Raw genomic sequence first — 26,529 nt, 5'->3', positions numbered from 1 at the left:
AACAGACATCAGATTCTCAGATAAGGAGATCAAAGGAGGGAGAAAGAGAGAAGCAGAGAGACCATTAGAAGAGATGCGTGCTTGATTACTCTCCCTCAAAAAGTGGTTTTCAGTCAGTATTCCTCAGCCAGCTTATCAGGGGTTTTGTGATATGTCATGGCAGACAAACGGCTTGCAGGGTGGCTCTGCACCATTGATAAACTTTCCCTGCAGTTTTCAGCTAGGGTTGCCAAGCAACCAGTAAATGATAGGCCTTGCTCGCAGTGGTGGCGGTATATATATTCTGCCCCCATCCCAAGACCCCCACCTCAGACTGCTGGACTCTATACTTGGACATGTTCCCCCTAGGCATAGCTGTCAACCTTCCCTTTTTTTGCGGGAAATTCCCTTATTCCAGCACCGTTTCCCACTGCTTCCCACTGCTATCCCGGATTGTTAGATATCCCGTAGACTGTCCCTGGGACAGGTGAGGCTGCTGATCCCTTATTTTCGAGGCTGCTGATCCCTTATTTTCAAATCTGAAAGTTGACAGCTATGCCCCTAGGCCCTAACCAGTTGTCTAATTTTCAAAAAATCAAATCCAAAGCCAGCAGCTCACAGTGGGAAAGCAGGAATTGTTGTTGTTTAGTCGTTTAGTCGTGTCCGACTCTTCATGACCCCATGGACCAGAGCACAGCAGCCACTCCTGTCTTCAAAGCAGGAATAAGTTTGATTGATTCCAGCTTTGTGCACTCTCTGTTGGCAGAGGGTGACAGTGAGGCCCTCTCGGTAACATTCAAGGTGTGCAGGATCGGTGCAGAGCATTGGTGGTGCCCCAAAGGGCAGGCTTAGCACTCTGTGCATCCTGAAACATGCCCCAGAATCCTTTGCAAGGCACAGCAGTCCCTCTTGGTAACTGGCAGCGTTGGGAAGCCATATTGGCAATGCGGCCACTACTTGCATGAATGCCATTCAAATCAAAAGCAGTTGCAGCAGTTGGGTTATTATAGGGCCTAGGATATGGGGTGCAAGGAGGGAATTTAAGCCTCCCCCTTCCTCTATGGTCAGCATATTTCTGATGAAATTGCGCCCCTCCCCTCACCAGCCACCTTTTCCCCAGGAGGAAGGCAGCTAATATATCACCCCCTGCCTCCCAGGCAAATGACGGCTGTTTTGGAGTCAACTCCTTTTTTTTGCAATGGCTATTTTATTTTATTTTTTTTAAAAAGTTGCCCTGTTAAATGTGTTACTTTCATGAACCATGTGGTCTGGCCTTGACAGATGGTGGTGAGGAGACGCTAAAGGAGGAATTCAGGAGGGTTTTTGCAGAAGGCGGTTTTGGCTTTGAGCTGAGGCGGGGAGGTGCTCTAGAGGTTGGAAATCATGTGGCAGGCGGTGCCGAGGAGACAGGAGTGTGAACAAAGGGGCTGACAGGAAATGGGTTTCTGTGGGACAGAACAGGAAGGCAGGTGAAGGGGATAAAGGCCTTCAATGTGAGCAAGTTTATATTTAGTGCGAACAAAGAGGAGTCTTGTGGCATCTCAAAGACTTGACACATTTATTATGGTAGGAGATTTTGGGGACTGCAGTCTCCTTCAGAAGTCTTCACCCGCAGTTGGCAGGTATCGAGAGAGGTGTTGAGAGAGAAATACAAACAGTGTGATCAGAGGGTAAGAAAATGCCAAGCATAGAGCCTATGACTATTTTATTACAGCTGAAGACTGCAATCCTGTACACACGTACCTGTTGGAATCCTAGATACACGTACCTGGACAGGTAGAGGATTGCGCTGTAAATGTATGCCAAATAAGTATAAGCCAGGACTGGCAGACCTGGTGCCCCTCAGATAATTTGGAATATAATTCCCATCAGCCCTAGCCAGCAGGGCCAATTGCTGGAGATGATGGGAGTTGTAGTCCACAAAATCTGGAGGGCACCATGTTACCTAATCCTGGTATGAGCTTTTATTTTAATTGCCATAAATAGGTGGGTTTTTTTGCATTTCACTTCCACCAGGCCTCACTGTTTACATGTGTCTGGTGTTGTTTTTGTGGCAGTACTCACCAACATGGAGTGCTGGCATCTCTTTTTAATTTATTTATTTTTTACTGCCCATGGCAGCCATTTTGTGCTGGCACCCATGACACTTTTATCAAGATATGAGTCACACAACATCTCATTAACTAATTTGGTTTTTTTTTACCAAAAAAAAGCACTGCATGTTTCTGTATACCATATGAGGTCTGTTCTGAAAAAAAGCCTACTTGAACGCCACCCATAATTAACACATTTACAATTCCAAAAATAATCTAATTGAGACTAATTTTAAATTGCCCTGGCACAGAATAAATGGATTGGCTCATCTACAACAGAGAAAAAAGGTTGTGCCTCATCTACAAAAGTATTATTCCAGAGATTTATCTTTAAAGACAGTCTTTCAATAAACCTATTACCTTGATTTCAATAGTAGCTTCTTCAAGGTGAAGTTTTAATTGTTCATGCCAGAGGCAATGGCAGCTATATATGCCACAGCAACAAATCAACCCAATAATGGAAAGTTCACATTCCAGACCCCTATATCAGGCATGCATAGATTCCAGGGGTGCAGAAAACCTCTGTCTTCAATACAAATTAACAGGGCAATCCTCTACTTGTGCTCAGTGGACCTTACTGCCAGCAGCTGGTATAGGATCACAACCTTCATCTTTGTTTCTCTTGCGAAACAATTTTATCTAGCTCTCTCTCTTTCTGTTATTCCTTGTCATCAAGGTAACACAGCAACTTTTTAAAATAGGCATCAGTATCACTCAAGAGATAGTGAGTAGCTTCTTGAAAAACAAGTTAATTAGCAATGTGTTTACATCCACTTTGAAATTAAGAGGAATTGCAAGGTTTTCCAGAGATCAGTGCAGTAGCAAATGAATGGAATTGTTGTTTTAATTCTGCTGGTTTCGCCACTCCTTTTAAACACCCCAATAAAATATTTCTGGGATTGAGAGCAATGTCCTATACTATCATCCCTTGGATTTTGTCTCAGTCAGGCATGGAGAAACTGTGGCCTTCCAGGTGCTGTTGGCCTCTCAAGACCCATCTGCACAGTGAATATAGAATGGGAACTGGAACCAAAAACATCTGGAAGGCCACAGATTCCCCATCCTGAATCTAGGACTTCTCTCAACAAGTTTGTATGTATAAACCGGACCGAAATCTTGCACGATGTCTGTATCTGAATGCCTTTCATCTCCAACAAACATTTATTGATATTATTTGGATATCATTGTTATTATTCACTTCATTTCTATAGAGTTTTATATTTTTAAGGGGGGAAAACCTCAAAGCAGTTTTCAACCTGCATTAAAACATCAAATAAAATAATCCAGAATAAAACATTTCTGAAGGAAGTCAAATATAAAAGTATAACTTTCAAAGCAACATAATTAACAAAAAATTAAAGCATTATATTCAAAAATTCAAGAGAAAATATTAAGATACTATTGATTGATTGTTATAAAACTGATTAATAGGAATGTTACGAGATGCCCATGTCTGTTCTTCTTCAGAAATTTGTTATTTAAGCCAAACGATTTACAGAAACATAGGATTTTAAAGGAAGTTTGAAAGGAGAGAAGCAGAAAGATAGGCTGGAGGCAAGCCTGAGAGGATTTTTTTTTTAAAAAAAGTGATAAATTGCATAAAACACTTCAGGTTTTTTTAAAAATATTCTTTTCTGACAAAGGCCATTTGCCATGGTCTAATTTTGTAGTTTCGTTGTGGTTTAATAAGGGGTGAAGCAAAGGCGTAATAATGCTTGGACTACATATCCCATGTTCTAAGGAATGAGAAGGTCTTGTCTCCATTCTTTATATGCACCTCTTGGCTATTTAATGGATTCTTCTGTTTAATTGAACACACACACACACACACACACACACACACACACACAAAGAGTATGTTTTGGATGACACGATTTTGGACCAGGTTCAGCCCTTCCAGTCTCATTGCAGAATTGTCACTTAGCGTTATGCAATCTTGAGAGATTTAAATTCTTTCTTGGCCTCTTTTCAGATTCACCAGCTGGCATGGACCTCAGCCATTCTCGGGAACAAACAGAGCCTACAGGTACTGTGCTGTGATGCCCGCCCCATTCCTCAATCCTTAAAAGAGTTCCTAGCCTGGGAACCTGAAGATGATTCTTACTTCCCACATATGACCATATAAGTACCGTATTGGCCCAAATATAAGCCTCACCCAAATATAAGCCACACCCAAATATAAGCCGCACCTTTAAAATTGAAGGGGGGGAGGAAAGAAAAAATACCTGAATATAAGCCGCTCCATTCCTTGCTGCTCCTGGCTGCATACTGGGCAGCAAGGGGGGAGCCGTGCTGTGTTGCCGGTGGCCTTTCCCCTTCCCCGCTCTCTCCCTGGCCTTGGGGAAGAGGATGGGGGACTGCGCATGGGGTGGGCGCTGCTTTGCTGCTCTCCTGGCGCTGTTTGCCCCCCACTCCTGGCTGCATACCGTAAGGTTGTGAATATAAGCTGCACTTTGGGGGAAAGTGAGGCTTATATTCAGGCCAATACGGTATGTAACGAGAGACTTGATCCAAGATGTCTAACATTAAGTTGGATACTTACGTGTCTGCAATGCGGCCTTTAGCCCACAAGACTGATGCCTGAAAATTTGAAGGTTTTTAATGATTTGATGCTAGTGCATTTGAACTATATTACTAATGCTTTGCATGCTGGGTTTATAACCAGAGTTCAGATTTCAGCTCATCTTTACAGAGTCTTGTTAAGGTGGCCTTCATCTTGCTCAGTCTCAATTTCCCTAATCTGTAAAATGCAAGCATTGAGAGCATCTTTCGTTGTTACTCAATGAGCTAAAATGTATTAAAGCACATTTGAATTGCTGTCTAAATGATTCACCGTCATTATAATTCAGTCACGTATATATGAATATATTTTAAAAACTCCTTCTAGATGTTCCAGATGTTTTGACTGATGGCAATTCTAACATATCCCATGAAATTGAAAACATGGACAACAGTGAAGACTCAAAGGAATATCAGTTGACTAATGGAGAAGGGAGAGAAGGTAAAGTGGAAACTGGAATTAAAGCTACTAAAACAACATATACCACCTAGAATTGCCATTAATAATATAGGTACCGTATTTTTCGCTCTATAAGACGCACCAGACTACAAGACGCACCTAGTTTTTGGCGGAGGAAAGCAAGAAAAAAAAATATATATTCTGAATCTCAGAAGCCAGAACAGCAAGAGGGATCGCTGCGCAGTAAAAGCAGCAATCCCTCTTGCTGTTCTGGCTTCTGGGATAGCTGCGCAGCCTGCATTCGCCCCATAAGACACACACACATTTCCCCTTACTTTTTAAGAGGGAAAAAGTGAGTCTTATAGAGCAAAAAATACGGTAATTCAGGAAGAAGCAGATGTTTTCTTAGACTCCAACTCCCATCATCCCTGTCATGCATGGCCATAGGTTCACAGATGATGGGAATAGTAGCTGAACATTTATCCTTGAGTTTATTGAGCCAACTAAAAAAATGAAGCCAACTAACCTTCAAAATTCCTTGACATCCTTGGGAACCATTTTGAAAGTGTCAGCTCCTTTCTCTCTTTCCTTTCTGTATCTGCTGGGATCTGCTGTCTCTCTCCTCTCTGCCACTTGGGTGATGGTGTGGGGGAGGGGAGAGAAGGAGGTGGGCACAGGTACAGTCTCAGAGTTCTCTCACCTCTAGATCAGACTTCAAAACCAAGAGCCCCACCCCGGCGCTGAAGTTTATGGGATATGTATTACTGAGTCTTCCACAGCCAAAGGCATTCTAGAAAAAGTTTCATTCTAGGGTCTGGGTGGTGGGTTAAGTTCCTAATCAGATTTCTCCCCCACAGCAAAAAAAAAGTGAGGGAAGGATCAAGTGGGCAGAATCAAGAAGGCATTATGGGTACAACAACACAGAGACAGGAAAACAAGGTAGACGGAGCTTTGTCACCACGTAAGAGCCTAGGACTTGCCGATCACAAGGTCGGCGGTTCGAATCCCTGCGACAGGGTGAGCTCCCATTGTTCGGTCCCAGCTCCTGCCAACCCAGCAGTTCGAAAGCACGTCAAAGTGCAAGTAGATAAATAGGTACTGCTCAGGCGGGAAGGTAAACAGTGTTTCTATGCACTGCTCTGGTTCGCCAGAAGCGGCTTAGTCATGCTGGCCACATGACCCGGAAGCTGTACGCCGGCTCCCTCGGCCAATAAAGTGAGATGAGCGCCGCAACCCCAGAGTCGGCCACGACTGGACCTAATGGTCAGGGGTCCCTTTACCTTTACCTTTAAGATGAAGAAACGGGGTGGCAAAATGAGACAGAATTCGGAGTCATGGAAGTCAATCCAATTTGTCCTTGCAGAGTTCCCATTAACTTCACTATGGCTTCAGAGGAAGAGAACATCACAGGAAGCAGCTATGTACTAAGTCAGACTGTTGGTTCATCTCGCTTGGTATTGTCTGACTGGCAGAGGCTCTCAGTCTTTCAGACAGGAGCATTTCCCATCCCTACCTGGAGATGCTGAGGACTGAACCTGGGACCTTTTGCGTGCAAACTCTGCCATTGAGCTGCTAACCAAGTGGGAGGGGGTGCACCAAAATGTATTGGGCCACCTCTGAGACATAAGCCTAATTCTGTCTGCCTGGACTGCATCACTTTTGGCTGTGAGTGGTAGCAGAGTGCTAACACGACAGAAAAGTTGCCCTTTGAGGAGCAGAATTCTAGCCTAGCCTTTTTCCTGTGGAAGTGATACAGCCTAGGCACCAGTCGAGTGAGAACTCGCCCAGGGTAGCTATATAAAAAAGGGAGTTCAACAAATGTTGCTTTTCTCACCATTGCACATGATAAGCTGCAGCTGCTGAAATCCTGCTTCTGCGAGCCTCTTACAGCCACATGGACCGCAGGAGGTCTGTCCTTCTTTCTGTCTTGACAGACAACCTAGCAGTTTGAAAGCACGTCAGTTCAAGTAGATAAATAGGTACCACTATGGCGGGAAGGTAAACGGCGTTTTTGTGCGTGCTGGTTTCCGTCACGGTGTTCTGTTGTGCCAGAAGCAGTCTAGTCATGCTGGCCACACGACCCAGAAGGTTGTCTGCGGACAAACGCTGAAAGCAAGATGAGCACTGCAACCCCATAGTCATATTTGACTGGACTTAACCTTCAAGGGGTCCTTTACCTTTACCTTAACTTGACAGAGGGGGGAACATATATGACCTGCCACTGTCCCACACCTTCTCAGTGCAGCCTATTAGCAATTGCCAATACCAGACAAACCTTTATTTTTCTTTTTTTCTTTTGCACTAACAGAAGTTAGTCCGGAAACGTTGCCTTTATCTCTGTTGTATCTGTGGAGTTAGCAGGACTGCAACTGTCTGCACCAAGTGCAGAGATAAGCGGCTAAGGAGATAATCAGGAAGATCGTGAACTTCCCCTTTAAGTCCTCCCATGGCAGTGGCTCCGAGTGACATCACCTGCCTTACCAGAAATAGGGTTTGAGCTAAAAAGGGAATAAAAGTTCTGTTTTGTTTAATAGAATATACTATCGGGAACAAAAGGCCAACCCATATTTTATATAAATGTGCTCTTGGGCATTTAGCAGTGCACAGAATTGGGAGTGCATTCCCACAACAGTTAACCGTGCCCAGTGATGTTCACACATGCAGGAACAGCAATTCTGGATTAAATGGGGGGGGGGGGAGGGAAAGACGTGAAGGCATTTTGACCAGGGCAATGTTGTGTGGGTGCCATAGGAGCAGCACAGAGTCTACAATCAACTGCTGTGTCCATGGCCTGCTCACGGGAGCAGGTGGGTACTTTCACAAGGGCCCAAATGGTTCATTTCTGAAAAAGAACTGCCGCTTCTGAACTTTGTCATGGGATGACCCCTGATCTTCCACACACTTCTGAACTTTTATCACAGCATTATTACTGGTCTTGTGCTTTCCTTGTGCCAGCAAAGACAAGTTTATCTATCCCAGCTAAAAACCACTCTTCTGCACAACTATTAAAGGTACAGGAGTCCTTGTTCTCTTTTCCATCACAGCCGCCACTGGAAATTTTACTCTCTGGGAGCTTTTAAGCCACAGAGTTCAGGAACTCCTTACCTCCTATATCTATTTGCATGTATAGGTATGTCCCATTTTCAAATTTGGATTCCCGGCTAGTGAAGTTATGAACTCCTGAATTAGAGGTTTGTCAGTGCTGTAAGTTAGTTTGTTTGTGTTTGTGCAAAATAGGGAAAGGTGCGTGGGCAAGATACCTTGGACCTTTAAGCCAGTAGGCGTGCTGCGGTTTTGTTTTATGGGTGTCTGTGAAAAGAGCAAGAGAAAAGGCAGGAGCAAAATGGGAGCATCTGCCCAAAGTTCTCTTGGTTGAGGTTCCAGCTGCCGTCACCTTAGACGTGTGGCTGTGCTAGAAAAGGAAGTGCTGTGTTTTTTATTATTATCAGAATATCACATCTCTTGCCTCGTCCTGCTGGTGGGACAAAATTGGGAGGGGGAGAAGCGTATCTAGCAACTTCAGCAAGTCCTTTTTTGCAGAGGCTCATTTAACAGGGGATTTCATAAAGGATTTCAAAAACACACACGGCTGTGGAACTTGAAACTTACTGTATTGGCACCGTCTTCCTTTGATTGTGGTTTCTGATTTGAAACTCACAAGTCAGGCAGAGCTCTGTGAATTCTCTGTGTTTTCTTCCTTTGTTTTATTAACTAACGTGCCTAGGAGTTGTTATGACATGGGTAAAATATGCAGCGCATTAACTCTTTGCCCATGTATATAGGCTGTTTATAGAATAATATGAGCTCCCCAAAAAGGCAGCTGTCTCCAAGCACTTTAAATTCCCTCCTTTCACAGTGGGGTCTTGGGGCAGGAGAGAGAGAGAGAGAGAGAGAGAGAGAGAGAGAGAGAGAGAGAGAGAGAGAGAGATTTGTTTAATGAATTTTGCCCAATTTTTGTTACTTTGTAAACGCTGAAGTGTGGCCCTTAAAGAAGGTGAGACATCAGAATTTGGGAAGCTGCATTATGCTAGCCCAGTCTAGCCCATACAGTAGTACCTTGGGTTACAGACGCTTCAGGTTACAGACTCCGCTAACCCAGAAATAATACCTCAAGTTAAGAACTTTGCTTCACAATGAGAACAGAAATCGTGCAGCGGTGGCGCGGCAGCAGCAGGAGGCCCCATTAGCTAAAGTGGTGCTTCAGGTTAAGAACAGTTTCAGGTTAAGAACGGACCTCCGGAATGAATTAAGTACTTAACCCAAGGTACCACTGTATTGTCTATTACGATGAGCAGCAGATTTCCAAAGTCTCATGCAGAAGTCCTTCCCAGCTCTGTTACCTGGGATTAATGTATTGTATAAAGAGAAGCTGGAGATGGAAGAAGGTAGACACAGAGCTCCAGACACTCTCCATGCACTCTTTATTAGAGTTCCCTAACTTTTCCACCTAGAATAATTCCCAGGGTTCTTTGGATGGAAGTACTGATGGTATTAATAGGCTTGTGCTGTGTTTTTCAAGCTGCATTTCCGAGACTCCTAGGGTTCCTCATAGGCTTATCAAAGAACCTCACCAACAGATCTAGTAATGGGAGACAAATTTCTATGGAAGGTAGCTTAACAGCTGCTGCTGCCACTACCAGCACCATTTATATTTCAAAGTGCCTGGGGATATTCTGGAGTACATTTGGGATTCTTGTGTGGCAGCAATTAGTCCCAGTGGCCTGGGATGCCTTAACCCCACCTGTGCTGAGAACGTGGCCCAGAACCCTCCACGGCGTTCAAGGATTCGTCAGCAGACAGCTTCATCTGGAATAGATTCTCCGAGGGTGCAGAATTTGAAAACCATTGCAAGTATAGGTCGCATTTTCTGAGACAAAATCGCTTCCGGCACCTTCAAACTAGGCTGTTCTTCTCAGTTTTTCATTTTTCAAACATTAAGCTGAGTTCTCCATGTTCCCCCATTACTTGCAAGTTCTTATTTTTTATTTTTTTTAAAAAAAGTTCTCATGAAGATTTATCAGCATTTAATGTGGGATTCTGCTCATACGCACATTGATGTATGAAGCTTTGCCTAATACAATGCAATTTTAACATTCTTTAAATATTATATATGCATTCTGCGCACGCTGTAAAAGTACCCATTTCGAAGAATGACTTTGTTTCAGTTCACGTATTGCTTCAGGAAGTGCGAATTGGGTAGATTTGCCTTTTCAGAGCGAACTGAACTGGGTTTCTTCCCCATCCTTACTTCAGACCTCCCACAATGGAAGCATGAGTTCTCAATATTTGAATATCTTTTCTTTAATCCCGCCCCCAGCTAGTTTGCTTATTTCTTATTTTGTCCCTCCCCTGTTTTTTATTTTCTTTTAAGAGAGGCCAGCTTTTTGACAATAAGCCTTCATCCTTGCCAAGGAATTCGGAAAGTTTGGTTGGTATTTTTAGTAAGTGAAATTTCCACCAGGTGTTCACCGCCTGTCTGGGTTCATTGAGGCATCACCCTAGAAATTAGTTATTTAAATGAAAAACAAGACAAGATCCAAAGTCATCCCCTCTTAACCCATGTTTCTGTTTTTGTTGTTGTTGTTAATCAATTTATCACCCACAGTTCACCAGGAGGTCCAAGGGTAGGTTACAACAATTTAAAATTCAGAATTAAAAACAGTCAAAACAAATTATATTACAGGAATCGGGTAAGTTCTGAAAATACATATATCAGGTGTCAAAAGCCAGGGTAAGGAGGTCTGTCTTCAGCATATGATGGAAACTGAGGGAATTCTGCAACCTAGGACAGAGCTTTCCAAACTGTGTGTTGCGACATATTAGTGTGTCAGCTGCAGTTTTTGGGTGTGTTGTGCTCCTCTCAGGGCTGGAAATAGGTTCATTTAACCTCTGGTCTGCTAGTAAAACTGAATTACTGTGTCGTGAAATCTTGCACGTCTAAAAAGTGTGTCGCCAACATGAAAAACTCTGACCTAGGAGCTGACATAAAGGACTCCCTCTCCTAGACTACCCTGGCTAAATTTCTGAGGGTGACAGAATGACTAATCTGCTGATCTTAACACCCAAGAAAGTCTATAGGGAAGGAAGCGATCTTTCAGGTATTTGGGTCTTACTCTGTTTAGGGTTTTAAACACCTTGAATTGTGCTCGGAAATGAATTGGCAATTGCCCACTCACTGTTAGTACTGCCCACTCATTGTTCTCTCTCATAGTAAGCCTCATAACTTCCCTCCCTTCAACATGTGCCCCATCTTCCATCATGTCAATTTCCCCTCATGGGACGAAGAGTGGGAATTACACATCAACCACCCACCCCTAGTGTGGATGTACCCTTTGCCTTGGGGAAAGCTTGAGGGGGCATGAACAAGACGGGGGCCTGAGTCACACTCTTGTCACAACAGCATAGGTAACGTTTTCCTCTGGTTTTTTTTCTTCCTACACTGCTCCACCCGTAACAGTTATGTGTCAGAGCTCCATGGGTGGAAGGAATGACACGGTTTTTCAAACGCTGACATTAGCGTGGAGTGGAGTGGGAAGGGACCCCGGAGAAGCGGCTTCTGCCTTGCTCTACCAGTGTATGAATCAGCCCTGAGCATGTGGCAAGGCTCTTCCTCGTGTGAAAGGCCTTCCTCATGTGAAAGGCTCTGATGGTTGCAAATCCTAACTTTAAGCCTCCCCTCCACAGCCACATGTACACCCTAGCAGGCAGGGACAGTTGGATGGGGTCACAGAACCATTGGCGGCCTTCCTCCATTGTTCATCTTCCCTCCTTTTCAGTGACTGGTTTTACCCAGGATTTGGGAGTGGGAACAACTTGAACGATTCATGCTGAGGAGTGATGAGTCAAACAGAGATTCTTAACCAGCTGTAGAAAGGTGGCCAGTGGTGCCACATTCCCCTCCATTTTTTTCAGCCTGTCTCCTGTGGATGGAGTGGGCTGAGGGAGGAAATTTAGTTCTCTAGATCAGTGTTTTTCAACCTTTTTTGGGCAAAGGCACACTTGTTTCATGAAAAAAATCACAAGGCACACCACCATTAGAAAATGTTAAAAAATTTAACTCTGTGCCTATATTGACTATATATAAAGTAATTCTCTTGAATAGGAATCAAATAAACACAATGAGAGTATTTCATAATTACTTTATTATGAAATAGTAAGTAAACAGAAATATGAAAAATTATAAAATACTTCATTTTTTAATTTTTTAAATTTTTCGATTTTTCCCACGGCACACCAGGTAACATCTCGAGGCACACTAGTGTGCCACGGAACAGTGGTTGAAAAACACTGCTCTAGATTGTGGTCTCAGTGTGTAAATGCTGTGATGCCTTCAAAGCCTTTGACCAACCACGAATCCCTAGCTGTTGCTGAATCCCAGTTCCCAGCAGGGGCAAAACAAGGCTTTATTTCACCCGGGTCAAAGACCCACCCCACACATCTTTGTACACAGGCTGGGAGCCTCAAGGGTGCTCCTCTGGAGGTTTCACCTGAGGCAAAAAATTGGATACCCCCCCCCCCATAGCTACGGCACTGACTCCCATCATCCCTGACTGTGCTGGTTAGGAATGATGGATGTTGTTGTCCAGATATAAACGGAATGAGACAGAACCATCGTGGTGACTTTTGTTAAAAAATGGAAGTTGGAAAGGTGAGGAGCAGATACAAGTAGCTATTAAGAAGAGAGGTGGTGAGAGAAAGAGAAAGGCAGGCAGCAGTTCCTCTGTCTTTGTTGGTGCAATTTTAAACACATCTATTTGACAGCAAGGCTCTCTGATTCCAATAGGACTCACCACCATTCAGTGGCATAGCGTGGGTTGTCAGCACCCGGGGCAAGGCAAGTAATTTGCGCCCCCTAACCCGTGGATTTGCGCCCCCTAACCGTAACCCCCAGATGTTGCGCCCGGTGCGGCCGGCCCCCTCTGCACCCCCACGCTACGCCACTGCCACCATTTAAGTGTGCTCAGAATTGCAGCCTCACAATGCAATCCTCTGCACTGGGAAGGGCTGTAGCTCAGCAGTAGAGTATCTGCTTTGCATGCAGAATACCCCAGCTTCAGTCCCAAGCATCTGCAGGTAGAGTCAGGAGAATCCCTTGCCTGCTGCCAGTCAGTGTAGACTGGAGTAGCTAACATGGTGCATTGCAGATGCTGTTAGATTCCAACTCCTACCATCCCTGGTTGTGTTTGCTGAGAATGATGGGATACAGAGTCCAGCAACGCCTGGAGGGCACCGCTTTGTTACCCCTGGTGTAGACAACACTGAGCTAGGACCAGTGGTTTGACATAGAATAAAGCAGCTTCCAGTGTCCCTTTGTCTATACAGAAGTAAATCCTGTTGAATTGTGTGACACTTCTCACCAAGTAAATTAATATGTAGGTAAGGCCGTGGTTTCTGTCCCCTCCAGCTTCCTTGGCCTGCTGGGGAGGGGATATTCAGAATTCTCAATAGGCAAAGCTCTCCTGGTGAGCTTAACAGGGGTGCCCAAACTTTTTTCAAAGAGGGCCAGATTTGATGAAGTGAACATGCTTGAGGGCCGACCAAAGTTGTTGACTTTTTTTTAGGGTTGAAGGTTGTTGAGCTTTTTAAGGACTTTTTTCCAAACGTTGTTGAACTTTTTTTCAGGGATTTAACCTGGAGGCCAGATTAAACCAACTGACAGATTAGGCCTCGAAAACGAACTTTGGACATGCCTGCCTTAACTCATAGCCAAGTGCAAGTGAAAGGTTTTCAAATTGAGTCGCTTTTTCAAGACAAATATAAGCCTCACTGAGCAAGGCTGAGCTATTCTCTTTTCCCTTTACCTCCTGCCAGTGAAGACAGGGTTTGTCACCGAACTGCTCTTTTCTCACAGCTTCTGCTTTCTGCACCTTCTGCATGTTGGTCCGCATGTTTCCCGTCGTGCTTTTTTAGAAAGCACCTACATGCAAACTGAAAAATCGCTCAAGCTTTTGCTCGGGGGAACCTTTGAGCACTAGAGCATGGCCGGGGCTTCAGTCAGAAGGGCTCAGGTGCATCCTTTCAGTTCCTTATCAAAAGTGAATCAGGGGCAGAGAGATGCACTAGGCAGAGGCAGATGGCCTGAAGGAAAAGCAAAAGGCGGGTATTTTTCTTTAGGAGGAATTTTCAGTAAGACTCTTGCAAAGAGGTTCCCACAGGCAGAATTCCCAAAGCAGGTGAGTTGTATTGTTCATGTCTCCACTTCCCCAACCTGGGTCAGCCTTTTGCACAGTCAGTTTCCTTGGGAGTGGAGAGTGCCATGGACTTATGTAGTGTGATTTTGTAACTAGGGATGCCAGGGTATTCAGTTCGCATTTAAAGGCAAACCTATCTAATTTGCCATTTCCAAAACAGTACAATCCAAACAGAGCCACTTTTTGAAATTTGCACTTCTCTGATGTTTTTGCACATGCAGTTCATCAGCCAAGAAATGTTTGCAAAAATGCATATGCTGGGGATAAAACATCATTAAAATGCGTATATTAGTGAAAACAATATACAGAAATGTGTTACTATAGGGGAAATTGCTTTGCAAAAATATCTATACAAATGTGTGCACGCTCAGATAAATTCATAGCAAAATGCCGATGACTTCTCCCGAGGAGTGATGTGGAAATGTGGAGAAAAGAACTAAACATTGGAGAAACTAGAAACCAGAGAAACAGAAACTGGCAGATTTCCCCACCCTTATTTAGGACATCTACTTATTTGCATTGTGCAAACTGGGAGGAAGGCAAGCACCCAGGTGCCCAGTGCTGGTCTGTATGGTTTCCAAAAACCAACAGCTTAGCCTTTTCCCCCTCAAGGCTCCTTCTTATCAGCCAGCTGCAAAAACTTGTTTCTCCTTGACTGGTTTCGTCCAACTGCCAAGATCCTTCTCCTTTGGCCCCACACATGCAGATGCTCCTCAAGAGTTTACGATTAGTAAACTCTACCCATACAAAAACCTCAAGAGGTAGTCACTGTGCATATCCAGTGAGGATGTCTGAAACCATATTCTGCAATCAAAGCATATCTTCAGAAGTTGATACATTCACTCCCCACACTACTTTTCTCAAACCATAGAGCTGGGGGCAGACAGAAGATAGTTCGGGATCTACTGGTAGATCTCTGTGTGGTCTGCAGTACACTGGCAAAGACTTTCTGACTCAGGGGTCGGCAAAGTTTTTGTGGCTTGGGCCAGTTCATAGTCCTGCAGATGCCTTGGTGGGCTGAGGTGCGCGCGCGCGCGCACACACACACGCAAACACTATTTCTGGTGCTCCTTCTGGTGCGGAGGAGGCGTGCACAGCTTCCCATTGGCTGCAGGAGCTTCCTGCAGCCAATGGGAAGCCAGCCAGCATCGCGGAAAGCAGTCCCCGCTCTGCTCCGCGCTGGGGGTCCATGGGCCGGTTAAACGGCCTTAGGTTGCCGCCCCCTGTTCTGACTCCTAGTTGCTCAATGATAGGAAGAAGAAAATGTTTCCATCTAAACTGGGCTGCTGAAATGAAGAAAGCTTGGGTGGCCAGGACTGGCTCTTTGTATTAAATGATCATTTAATGCAAAAGTCCACTCCTGGCCACCCAAGAGTTCTTCAGCAAGCTCAACTTACCAGCTGTCCTGCATGTGCATTTATTATGGAGTCCCTCAAATTTCATCTGCTACAGAAAGGCAATGAATGGTAAACTCCACAATTGTTACTAAGACTATGATCCTATTTCCACTTACATGGGAGTGTGCCCTACTGAATGAACACAGTGGAACTTACCAGCAAGTAAACATGCACAGGATTTTGCTTCCTATGTTTGTTTCAAGACAGTTGTGGTGATGGATGCACTGCGTCATACTCCCAGCTGCTTCCAAAGTAGTCAGTTCTCTGGTAGTGGCCACGTGCAACTCTTAAGCACAGATCCTTTGGCCCTCCAGATGCTGCTGAACTACAATTCCCATCATCCTTGGCCATTGGTAAGCCTTGGTGGGCCTGATAGGAACTATAGTTCAGCAACATCTAGAGGTCCACAGCTTCTCCATACCTGCCTTATGTGGAAATGATCCTATGAGCCAATAGATTCTACGGGCTTCTCCAGATGACCTATTTATGGAGCTTCCACCATGATTTGTGTTCTAGGCAGGTTTCTCAAAAATCCAAAGCAGTCCAATGAGGACCGAACGTGTTCAGTGGGCACAGAACGAGAGGGAGGGGAATGGAAAACTGGGAGGGAAAGAAATGCAATGATTGGGAACCTGAACAGACAGACTTTACATTGCAGTATTTATTTTTTTTTTTTCAGGTCCCAGTTGCATAGACTCCCCATAGCTTTTCAAAGACTTGAATGCAATGGGAAGGGCTACGTGTAACTCTTCGCTGGGGGGCAAATTAAATTTCATTTCATAGAGAAGTTGAACTGTGCTCATGTATATATTATGTAAATTGAATTTGCACGACTTATTTCGTGTAATTCTGCATCGTTTACAATTTTTTGCTTAATTCATTCTGCTGGCCATAGAGCAAGAAACGGGCTTTCCCCTACCTACAGAAATATTATCTTTACAGCTACAGCGTGATGCTGTTTTTAAATGAAGCATGAGGCGTTTCAGGGCAACTCATCCATTATAAACAAATGTGTTTAATGAAGTCTTAGTGTTGAGGCTTTAAAAAAAGAAAAAATGACAAGCAGTCTCAGGAGAAGGTGGGAGGGAGGGCTTTCCCTGTTGACTATTCTGGCTCAGATCCTGCCCACAAGTTGATTTTCCTTCTTCAGGGTTCACATGGATCAGCCCTGAGAGGGGAAGCAGGCACCTTGAGGTGATTTTGGAATGGAACAATATCTGGCAGAGAAAGAGTTAAGTACCATACACATACTCCCACCAACACTCCTATTGGTCCATGCCTGTCAGTGCCGGATTTATGTATAAGCTAAACAGGCTATATCTTAGGGCCCCACTCTCCCCCCAAAAAATTAAAGGAAAAAACCTGGATTTCCAAAATATAAGATAAAAAACAAATAAAATAAAACCTACACCAGTGTTTTGTTTTGTGTAGGCTCCTATTAGGTCTATAAATTACCATATGGCATATATTCAACACAAAAAAACAGTGACAATTTGTTGTTGACAAAGGACAGCTGGACATATAAAGGGTCCCATAACCTTCAGTAGCATCAAACCTAAATCTGGCCCTCGTCCCTGTGATAAATAGCAAATTCCATTCCTGGTGCCTGGATCATTTTGGTTCTAGATGTCCTCTAGTTAAAACAAACAAGACTCAAAGAGACCTAATTCTGAAGTGCTCGGTGGAGCCTTCCCCCACTATTTTTAGGGCCATGTGATGAAAAGCCAGCACACAGAAGTAGCCTCCATCCCTTCGACCCAGGTGGTATTGCAAGGTTGTGTACAATGGGTTGCTGCTTAAAGACTATCAATCAGAGGTGACTCTAATGCCAAAAGCAGCTGCCTTTGGAGTTTCAAACAGTTCATTGAGCTGAGTGTTTTCTTGCTCCTGCAGCTGCTCAGAAATCCAGAACACTTCCTGGCCTCAGGTGAGCCCAGAAGTGGCTCCAGAATGACAGCTTATAAGACAGAGATATGGATTGCTCAGTGGGTGGAAGAAATATTAGAATTAAGCATCAAGGAAACAGTGATGCTAAAAATGAAATACTCCTGACACCTCTGATCTTACCTGGGAGCCATCTCTTGAGTTGCTGGATCTTGAATGAATCCATCTTCATGTTGTAGTTTCTCTTCTCTGCCCTCCCTTCATCTCTATCTCTCTCCTATTTTTCCTTCTCTTTTTCGGGTTTCTCTATTTTCTTCATACTGTGAGCAGTTGTGAATGGGGTGGGCAGTGAAGAATTGAAAAAGGGTGGGCATTAAAAAATGGTTTTATCTGACCTAAATCAGGGATGGGAAAACTGCTTTTCCAGATTATCAGACTCCAGTTCCCATCATCACAGACTGTTGAATGTGCTGGCTGGGGCTGATGAGAACTGGAGATGAACAAAATTCCCACCCCTGGTCTAAATGGCTTATAACCTATAATAGTTTGAATTCAATCTGCCCCCTGCCCCGCCCCCCAAAAAAGAAGTTTTAAGATCTGGAAAAGGCAAACAAGAAAATTAAGGGAAAAACCATTATTTTTGTCTGTAATGGGGGAGGGAAGCATGGCTAACTTCTTTCTATGGATTCTCAATTTTTATCCATCTCATCATATTTGGGACCTGTCTTCCATTTCCCGGCACCCACCCCTCCAGAGGATGGCTTGCTTAAAGGCAAAGGTGAATACACTGAAAAAGAAGATGGCGTCTTGAATTCTGAACCAATGGAAAACCGAGGAGAGCCTGGGAGCCTTTATACCTGTCAGCAGGAGTATGGAGAGTATGAGAGCATCGAGTTAGAGAGGCATTCCGGACCGTACGACCTCATCAGGCCATCTAGTGGAAAGCTGATTTGCCACATTTGTGGATTGCGCTGTGTCAGCCTCAATGTCTTGATGGTTCACAAACGCAGCCACACTGGTAATTACTTTTAGTCCTTTCTAAGGCAAGGCCGGTGTTATAAATGCATTTGATCTGGGCCCACTAAGTTTACCACCCCTGTGTCAAGTTGAGTGGGGAGTTGAGGTGGGGGGAGAAATTTGATTCAGTTCACATTTTAAGCCAAATTTATCACATTGCCACTTCCTGGGGGGAAAAAATCATGAGAACCAAAACACAGCTGTCCTTCAAAATTTGCACTTATCTGAATTTTGCAATGCGGTTTTCCAACCAAAAATTGTGATTACAAAAAGAGTGGTCCCACTGAAATGAATGCCTCTGAGTTGGTCGTCCTGTCCATCAATTTCAGTGGATCTGCTGCAAGCAAGAATTACGCTGCACGCAACACCTAGTCTTTGAGCTGCCACAAGACTCTTGCTATTCCTGGTGAAGAATGTCACTAAGTTTAATTCAGGGAAGGAGTGTGGTGTGGCTGTCAAAAAAAAAGGGTAATGCCACTCTCATTTGGCTGTTACCTTACCACCACCAGCAACACACAAAAACACACACACACACACTTTAGGTCTGTGGGGTGGCCCTTGCGTTCCCTCTTTTGGCCCCTACTGGGTGGTGTGGCATCTGAAGCCCTGCCTGGCAGCCCTCAGGCAGAATTATGTATAATTTGTGTTTTTAGTATAGAGGCTATACTGCCTGCATGATAGCACTTAAGTGATACCTTTTTCTCCTCCTTCCATGGTGTTTTTAAGGTGAGCGCCCTTTCCAGTGTAACCAGTGCGGGGCCTCGTTTACTCAGAAGGGCAACCTTCTCCGCCATGTTAAACTTCACACCGGGGAAAAGCCATTCAAATGCCACCTTTGCAGCTATGCCTGTCAAAGGAGAGATGCGCTCACTGGTCACTTAAGGACACATTCTGGTAAGTGACTTCAAAAAAATACCGTACTTTTCTGTGTAGAAGACAAGGGGTTTTTTTTACTCTAAAATAAGGTTAAAAATCGGGGGGCGTCTCATACATGGAGAGTGCAAATGCGGGACAGGCGATTTGCTGCAGCTGCGAGCAGGAGCTTGTCAGCGGCGATCGGGTGGGTGATTGATGGCTGCGTCAAGGGCTGCTTAGGATTGGCTGTTGGTGTGGCACTTGTGTGTGCGATTTTGGGGGCATTCCCCTCCAAAAAAGCTCAACAAATCTGGGCAATCCTTCCTGAAAAAAGGTTCAACAACTTTGGTCCATCTCCCCCCCATTTTCTTAATTTGGGTTCCCCAAAAGTAGGGGGTGTCTTATACATGGGGGCATCTCATATACGGTAAAAAAATGGTAGTTTCCCCCCTCCCCCCACCTGCCCTCATCGAACGGCTCCAGTTCCTTTTCCTCTTCACTTTCAGACTTTCAAACTCTTTACCCACCCCCTTTGCCATGAGTAATTACTTTTGCATCCAAATAGTGCGTGAGAGTCAACTAACCACACAAGATTGATCAAAGTCATTGATGCTGATGTGTCGCACTTATCTAGGAAACTGTGATGAAGTCACACCGTTTTGTGTGTGTGTGTTATAAGCAATCAACTTGACAAAGAGAATTGATGTCTAGTCTTAGCATCATGCATGTGGAAGCACTGAATGGTGATTGGCAGAGCTGCTGTGATGTCACAAAATGTTCACAAATCGTTTAGTGCCATCGATTAGCATTTTAGTCTTAAGAGAGGAGGTCAGTCTGACTGGGAATAACATCTCACACAACCTGTAGGGACAGGAGTAGCTTTCTGATGCACGTTGAAGGTTGGAAGGAGGCCCCGGAAAAAAGCAAAGGAGGAAGGGGACCTGGAATCAGAGAATCAGAGAATTGTAGAGTTGGAAGGGATCCTGAGGGTCATTTAGACTAACCCCCGGCAGGGCAGCAATCTCAATTTCCTCCAACAGTGGAAGTAGAACATACATAGCCATCATGTCTAACAGCCATTGTTATTATCCTTTGTGAATTTGACTACCCCTCTTTTAAAGCCATACAAGCAAGATAGCTGAAGGACGTGTGCAGAGCAGGCTAAAAGGCTAAAAGGAGAAGGGAACTTGATGAAATCTGAGAGAGAAGATGGGAGACGAAAGGAGGCTAACGAGAGAGGGGGCTCTGAGGAAATTTCAAAGTGCATAAGGACATCAGGAGCTGTGTACATGAAGCATGAGAAGGGCTAGGCAGAGAGGCTGAATAGGACAGAATGGGTGCCGGAGACATGGAGTAGTCATGGAGAATGCAGGACTGGGGTAAAAATCTCCCATAGAGCCCTGGAACATTAGGAACTATATACCGTTGGCAAGAAGAAAGTGGACAGATAAGGGAGGTTTGGGAGACTGGCATCTACGGGCCATACAGAGAAATATTGTTGGTGACCATAGACCCACACTTTGCTCTTCCGCATTTTCCTTCAGCTGCAAAAGTCAAATATTTAAGTCCACTGGGCAATTGGGTACCATATATATATATATATATATATATATATATATATATATATATACACAGTTGCTCTTCAAATAACTCATATACGTCAAATAACTCATATACTTCTCCAATCTTCTGTAAATCTCTGGCCCCACAGGTTTCGAATCCTTCCTGTCATTTTGTCCAATTCTGCATAGTCCATTAATTTTGTCTGCCATTCTTCTTTCGTCAGAATTTCTTCTTGTTTCCATTTCTGGGATAACAATACTCTTCCTGCAGTTGTTGCATATAAAAACAATTTAACATCTTGCCTATTAATATCTTGACCTATAATATCCTGTAAAAATGTTTCTGGTTTTTTAAAAAATGTATATTTCAACATCTTTTTCATCTCGTTATATATCATATCCCAGAAGTTCTTTACTTTTTTACATTCCCTCCACATATGATAAAATGTTTCTTCTTTTTCTTTACATTTCCAACATTTATTATTTGTCTTATACATTTTAGCTAATTTCACTGGTGTAATATACCATCTATACATCATTTTCATCATATGCTCTTTCAAAGCATTACAGGCTGTAAATTTTATCCTTTCATTCCACAACCTTTCCCATTCTTCAAGCTGTATATTATATCCAAAGTCTTTTGCCCAAGGTTATCTGGAATTATTCCAGTCCCTGATGCAATCTGATCGCTCATGCAGGAGAATTCAAGGGATGAACAAGGCAATGATTTTAAACCACTGGTTTACATATTAAAATTGATGTGTCAGTAACACAGTACACAAACAGAAAGATAACAGTCCTTTTGTTTGCTTGCTTATTCCTCCTAGTGGAGAAACCATTCAAGTGCGAATTCTGTGGGCGGAGTTACAAACAAAGAAGCTCATTGGAAGAACACAAAGAGAGATGCCGGACTTACCTGCAGAACGCTACCCTTGGTGAAGCTGGTGAGCCCCTCAAAATTAATTAGGTTCAGAGAATTCTGAATTATGTTGGAGTATCGAGGAGGGGAAAATCCTGGAACAGACTTCCATGAATAATTGTTTCCCTCCCTTTGCGAGGGAAATCCATGCGGCTCTGGGGAATCAAATAATTTCAGGCACGTAGACCTTCCTCCATCATGGCGAATTTTGTGCATAGTTGCTATAAACAGATCCTATTACCAGGAATGAATTCAGTCCCAAATAACATATTCAGGCATGTTTTTATACAAAAAAATGTCTATTTAAATGCCCCAAGGCAGTGGGAGAGGATACAGCTGCCATTCCAGCCAGTTCTAATCTACTCTGCCTGTTGTATAAATCCAGCCTCTGGTTTTACCCCACAGTCCCCTTGGAAGGCCAAGGGTAGTGGTGGAGGGAAGGGGTGGTAAGCAAAGCAGTTGTCTTGAGGCATTTTAAAGGGCTGCCTGGGATCTCTGTACATTTTGGCAAACCGTTTCCGATGACTTCAATTACAGAGAACTTGTGCTGTTCTGGTTTGTTGCTTCTGCAGCACGAGGTGGATGGGAAGTTCCTGGCAACATCCACCCCAATTTATAGGGTCACAGCCACACCATACACTTCAAAGCACATATGGGTCACATGGCTCTCCCCAAAGAATCCTGGGAATTGTAGTTCTGTGACGGGTTAAAAACAACAGTTCCCAGGATTCTTTGCTGTTAAAGTGGTATAAATTTGCTTTCAATGTATGGCTTGGATGTGGCCAAGGAGCTAAGCAGAGAAGTTGCAATTGGAAATATAGCGGATTGTAGTCTGAAGATAAATGGGCAATTAGGCTCAGGGCCTTTTCTGCGGTGGCACCTTAAAGGTGGAACACAACTCTGCTCAGAAGTGCAGCTGGAACCTTCTAGATTATCTTTTCAATGCCGGTTTAAAGTTTGCTTATTTACCAAGCTTTTTAATGCATTGAATTTTCGTAATGGAATTTCCTGCCGCGCTTGTTGTTTTTACTGTAGATCTTATTGGTTGATTAGGCTGCGGCTTATAATAAATAACACCCCGCCCCAAATAAAGAACAACATGTTTATGAACTCACATTCAACATTTTAAATTTCACTTGAACTTTGGCGCAATTCGTAAATGTTGGGTAAATTTCAAAAACTTGCCGGTCACATGACAGTTGCATAAAGAATGAGTTATTGGTGTGATCAACTGATGTCAATATAGGGATATATATGTATACATATATAGATAGATATAGATATATAGAGAGAGATAGATGTGTGTGTGTGTGTGTGTGTGTGTGTGTGTGTATATATATATATATATATATATATATATATATATATATATATTGTTAAGTTGTGGGTTGACATAGCAGCAGGCACAGCGATTTCTTCAAGTAGCTCTTTATTTTGTAGCTGGAATAGAACTGACTGCAAACAGCTCAGCCGGCCTGCTTTTATAGGCAGCCGGCTGTCAACATTGTAACAACCACAGCCCAGAGTTCCCGCCTAAAATAACTGCTGCGGACCTGAGTGAAAACTATCTACAGACCTGAGTGAAAACTATATACAGTATCCCCCTGTTGGCCCAGGGTGAAACTACACTACATAACACCCCTCCCCACCGAGATAAGGTGTTAGTTACAATCGTAATGGTTTCCTTATATACAGCACTACGCGTAATGGTTCAATTAGGCACAAAAGCATATCGGTTACATTTCCCATACTTAGACCAACAGTGATACATGTCCAACAACATAGTCCTTTAAATAAGTTGGGCGCTTGGAAACTCTGCCAGACCGCCGGGGACTGGTAGCCAAGTCCGGAGGGCCACACAGTTCTTGCTGAGGCTGTGGTGCGACCCTAGGTGGCGTTGGAACCAACTCCCCTGGATCCGCTGCTGTGGGTGGAGCCTCCGCAAGTGGAGTGGTCTGAGTCTGTTCTGAAGCGGCTTGGTTCGGCTCCACGCTGGCAGTTTGCGAGGGAGGTGTAGGTGGGGCCTCGCCATCTGTACGTGTCTCTTCTGGAGCTGCAAGCGCAGTTGGGGGCACCTCGGTAGTGTCCAAGTTTCCAACCCTGCGCCTAAGCTGGTCTATGTGCCGTCGCCACAAGCGTCCATCTTCGAGTGCCACCTGGTACGAGCGAGGTCCAGTGACTCCCACTACTGTGGCTGGCACCCAAGGAATGTCCCCCACATAGTTCCGGGCAAAGACCTGGTTTCCTGGGACAAATGACCGTGGCGCGTTGGCACAGCCTGGGGGTTCAGCCACGGCAAAGTCCGGGTGTAGCCGGTCGAGCGGTGACCTGAGGCGGCGGCCCATAAGCAGTTCAGCAGGACTCCTCCCTGTGGCCGCATGAGGGGTGATGTGTTGCACGAACAAGTATTCGGCGACCCGCTCATGCCAGTCTCCCCGGTCCAGGCGCGCCAGTGCCTCTTTTGCCGAGCGCACCATTCTTTCCGCTTGCCCGTTGCTGGATGGATGAAAGGGTGCCGTTAGGGCATGGCGGATGCCCAGTCCCAAAAGATACCGCTCAAAGGTGCCTGACGTGAACTGCGGTCCGTTGTCAGAGACAAGGACATCAGGACACCCATGCGTTGCAAACAGGCCTCGCAGCACCCGGATGACAGCTTCGGTAGTGGTGGAGGGCATCAGGGCGACCTCCAGCCATTTGGAATAGGCGTCCACCACTACCATAAAGGTCCGGCCGTGAAAGGGGCCAGCCAGATCGATGTGCACCCTCGACCAGGGTGTCTTTGGCGTCTCCCAGGTGTGTCCCTTAGCTGCCGGTGGTGCAGGCCTCGACTCTTGGCACGCTTGACAGGCGGACACCCAGGCAGTGATGGCATCGTCCATATTAGGCCACCAGACGTAACACCGAGCCAATGCCTTCATTTTGACAATTCCCGGGTGGCCAACGTGCAGAGCCTCCAGGACGCGCTGACGGAGTCCCTGGGGAATCACGACGCGGTCTCCCCACAGCAGACAGCCGCGATGAGCTGAGAGTTCATGTTGTCTGGTTGCGAAGGGCTGGAACTCCGATGCAAAAGGCCCTTGTGGCCACCCCCTCCACACCCAGTTGAGCACCCGGCTGATGGTGCGATCCTGGGCAGACGCGGAGGCCACAGTGGTAGCTGATACAGGCGCTGCCGGAAGATCCTCAATCAGAAGGAGCGATGAAGCTGGAGCCGGGTCTTCCACAAATGCTGGAAGAGGGCAACGGCTGAGGGCGTCGGCATGGCCCATCGATTTCCCCGGGCGATGGATGAGCCGGTAGTGGTAGGCAGCCAGGAAAACAGTCCATCGCAGCATGCGTGGCGAGAGGACCGGTGGAGTTGGACGATCACCGGCGAGGAGGCCCAGGAGTGGCTTGTGGTCAGTGATGAGGTCAAAAGTCCTGCCATAGAGGTATTCATGGAACCTCTTCACTCCAGCCACAAGTGCCAATGCCTCCTTGTCGAGCTGGCTGTAATTCCGTTCCGTCGGAGATAGTGTCCTGGAAAAGTAGGCGAGCGGTGCTTCTCTTCCATCTGGAAAACGGTGACTAAGGACAGCACCGATGCCAAAAGGTGAGGCGTCGCAGGCAAGGACCAGCGGCCTGGATTCACTGTACTGTACCAGCACACTGTCTGAAGAAAGGAGAGCCTTGACCGCGTTGAAGGCCGCTGTCTCCCGATGACCCCAGGCCCAAGGTGACTTAGTGCTAAGGAGTCGGTGAAGAGGCTCAGCCACTGTGGCTTTGTGGGGCAGGAACATGTCTAGGTGGGCAGGAGTTGGGACTGAGCAATGGGAGCTCACCCCCTCGGGGAACCAAGCCAGAAGGAATTCCACACACAAATGTTGCAACAACTCTTTACCTGATCTGGTCTTTAGCAAGTAGGGAATGTGTCAGTGTGCATTCTGTCTGACAACTTCTGAGCAGGTCTCTCTAGGTATCCCCTTTATAAATGGCTTTTGATCTGCATGAATTAGCAGGTGACCACATTTGGCTCCATGCCATTCAAAGCATTACCATCTAATCTCTACATATTAAACACCTGCTAAAGGCACCCAAGGTGTCAGTATTCTTTTTTCCTGGCAGTTTGGCAGCACTATTGTATGTATTCATACAAGATCAAATGCCTTTGAAATCCAAAGGGAGCCCCATAGCTCAGTGTGACAGCATAGGATCTGCATTGCTGAGGGCTGCACATTCAACCCTTAGCATTCCTTGCCTAAAAACTAAAAAGCATTTGAGGTAGCAGGGAGGTGGGAAAGGCCAACCCTGAAAAGCAGAGGAGTCACCACCAATGGCCTCACTCAGTATAAGGTAAAGAAGTCCTTTGTTATGTACTAAGCTTGGATCCCAGGCGTGACGATGGGGGTTTCCCACTTGGCGTGGTCAACCGGCTCCAAAACTCCTTGGGCAATCAGTTTGTCCAGTTGTTCGTCCACCTTAGCCTTGAGAGCAAAGGGAACCCGGCGTGGCTTTAGCTTGATGGGGGCGACTTGTGGATCAAGGCTAAAGGAGATGGGCGTACCTGTATATTGCCCCAAGGTGCCGTCAAAAACCTCGGCAAAGTCTTTGACCAGACCCTCAGTCTCTGCGTTAGAGATGCAGTTGATGCCGGTGACTTCCAGGCCGAGGGCATCAAACCAGTCTAGCCCTAG

At 45.2% G+C, this 26,529-nt stretch overlaps 1 protein-coding gene across 5 annotated transcripts in view; it reads left to right on the top strand.

Moving 5' to 3' along the window:
• Window positions 1–26,529, top strand: part of IKZF3 (IKAROS family zinc finger 3) — a 64,446-nt gene that overhangs the window by 9,254 nt on the left and 28,663 nt on the right. For 3 of the 5 annotated variants that reach the window (XM_081886346.1, XM_081886345.1, XM_081886344.1), the window contains 5 exons: window positions 4,045–4,098; window positions 4,960–5,073; window positions 18,258–18,521; window positions 19,247–19,414; window positions 21,765–21,881. In XM_081886346.1, the coding sequence (XP_081742472.1) occupies window positions 4,059–4,098; window positions 4,960–5,073; window positions 18,258–18,521; window positions 19,247–19,414; window positions 21,765–21,881 (703 nt within the window). In that variant the 5' untranslated portion in view covers window positions 4,045–4,058. Of the gene's footprint in view, window positions 1–805; window positions 1,650–2,183; window positions 2,221–4,044; window positions 4,099–4,959; window positions 5,074–18,257; window positions 18,522–19,246; window positions 19,415–21,764; window positions 21,882–26,529 lie in introns of those variants that run through there. The other 2 variants (XM_081886348.1, XM_081886347.1) reach the window with 2 other exon arrangements.

The sequence above is a fragment of the Podarcis melisellensis genome (genome assembly GCF_964234715.1).
Source record: "Podarcis melisellensis genome assembly, chromosome: 13".
Lineage (NCBI taxonomy): Eukaryota > Metazoa > Chordata > Lepidosauria > Squamata > Lacertidae > Podarcis > Podarcis melisellensis.
This window is presented reverse-complemented; position numbering and strand designations above follow the sequence as displayed.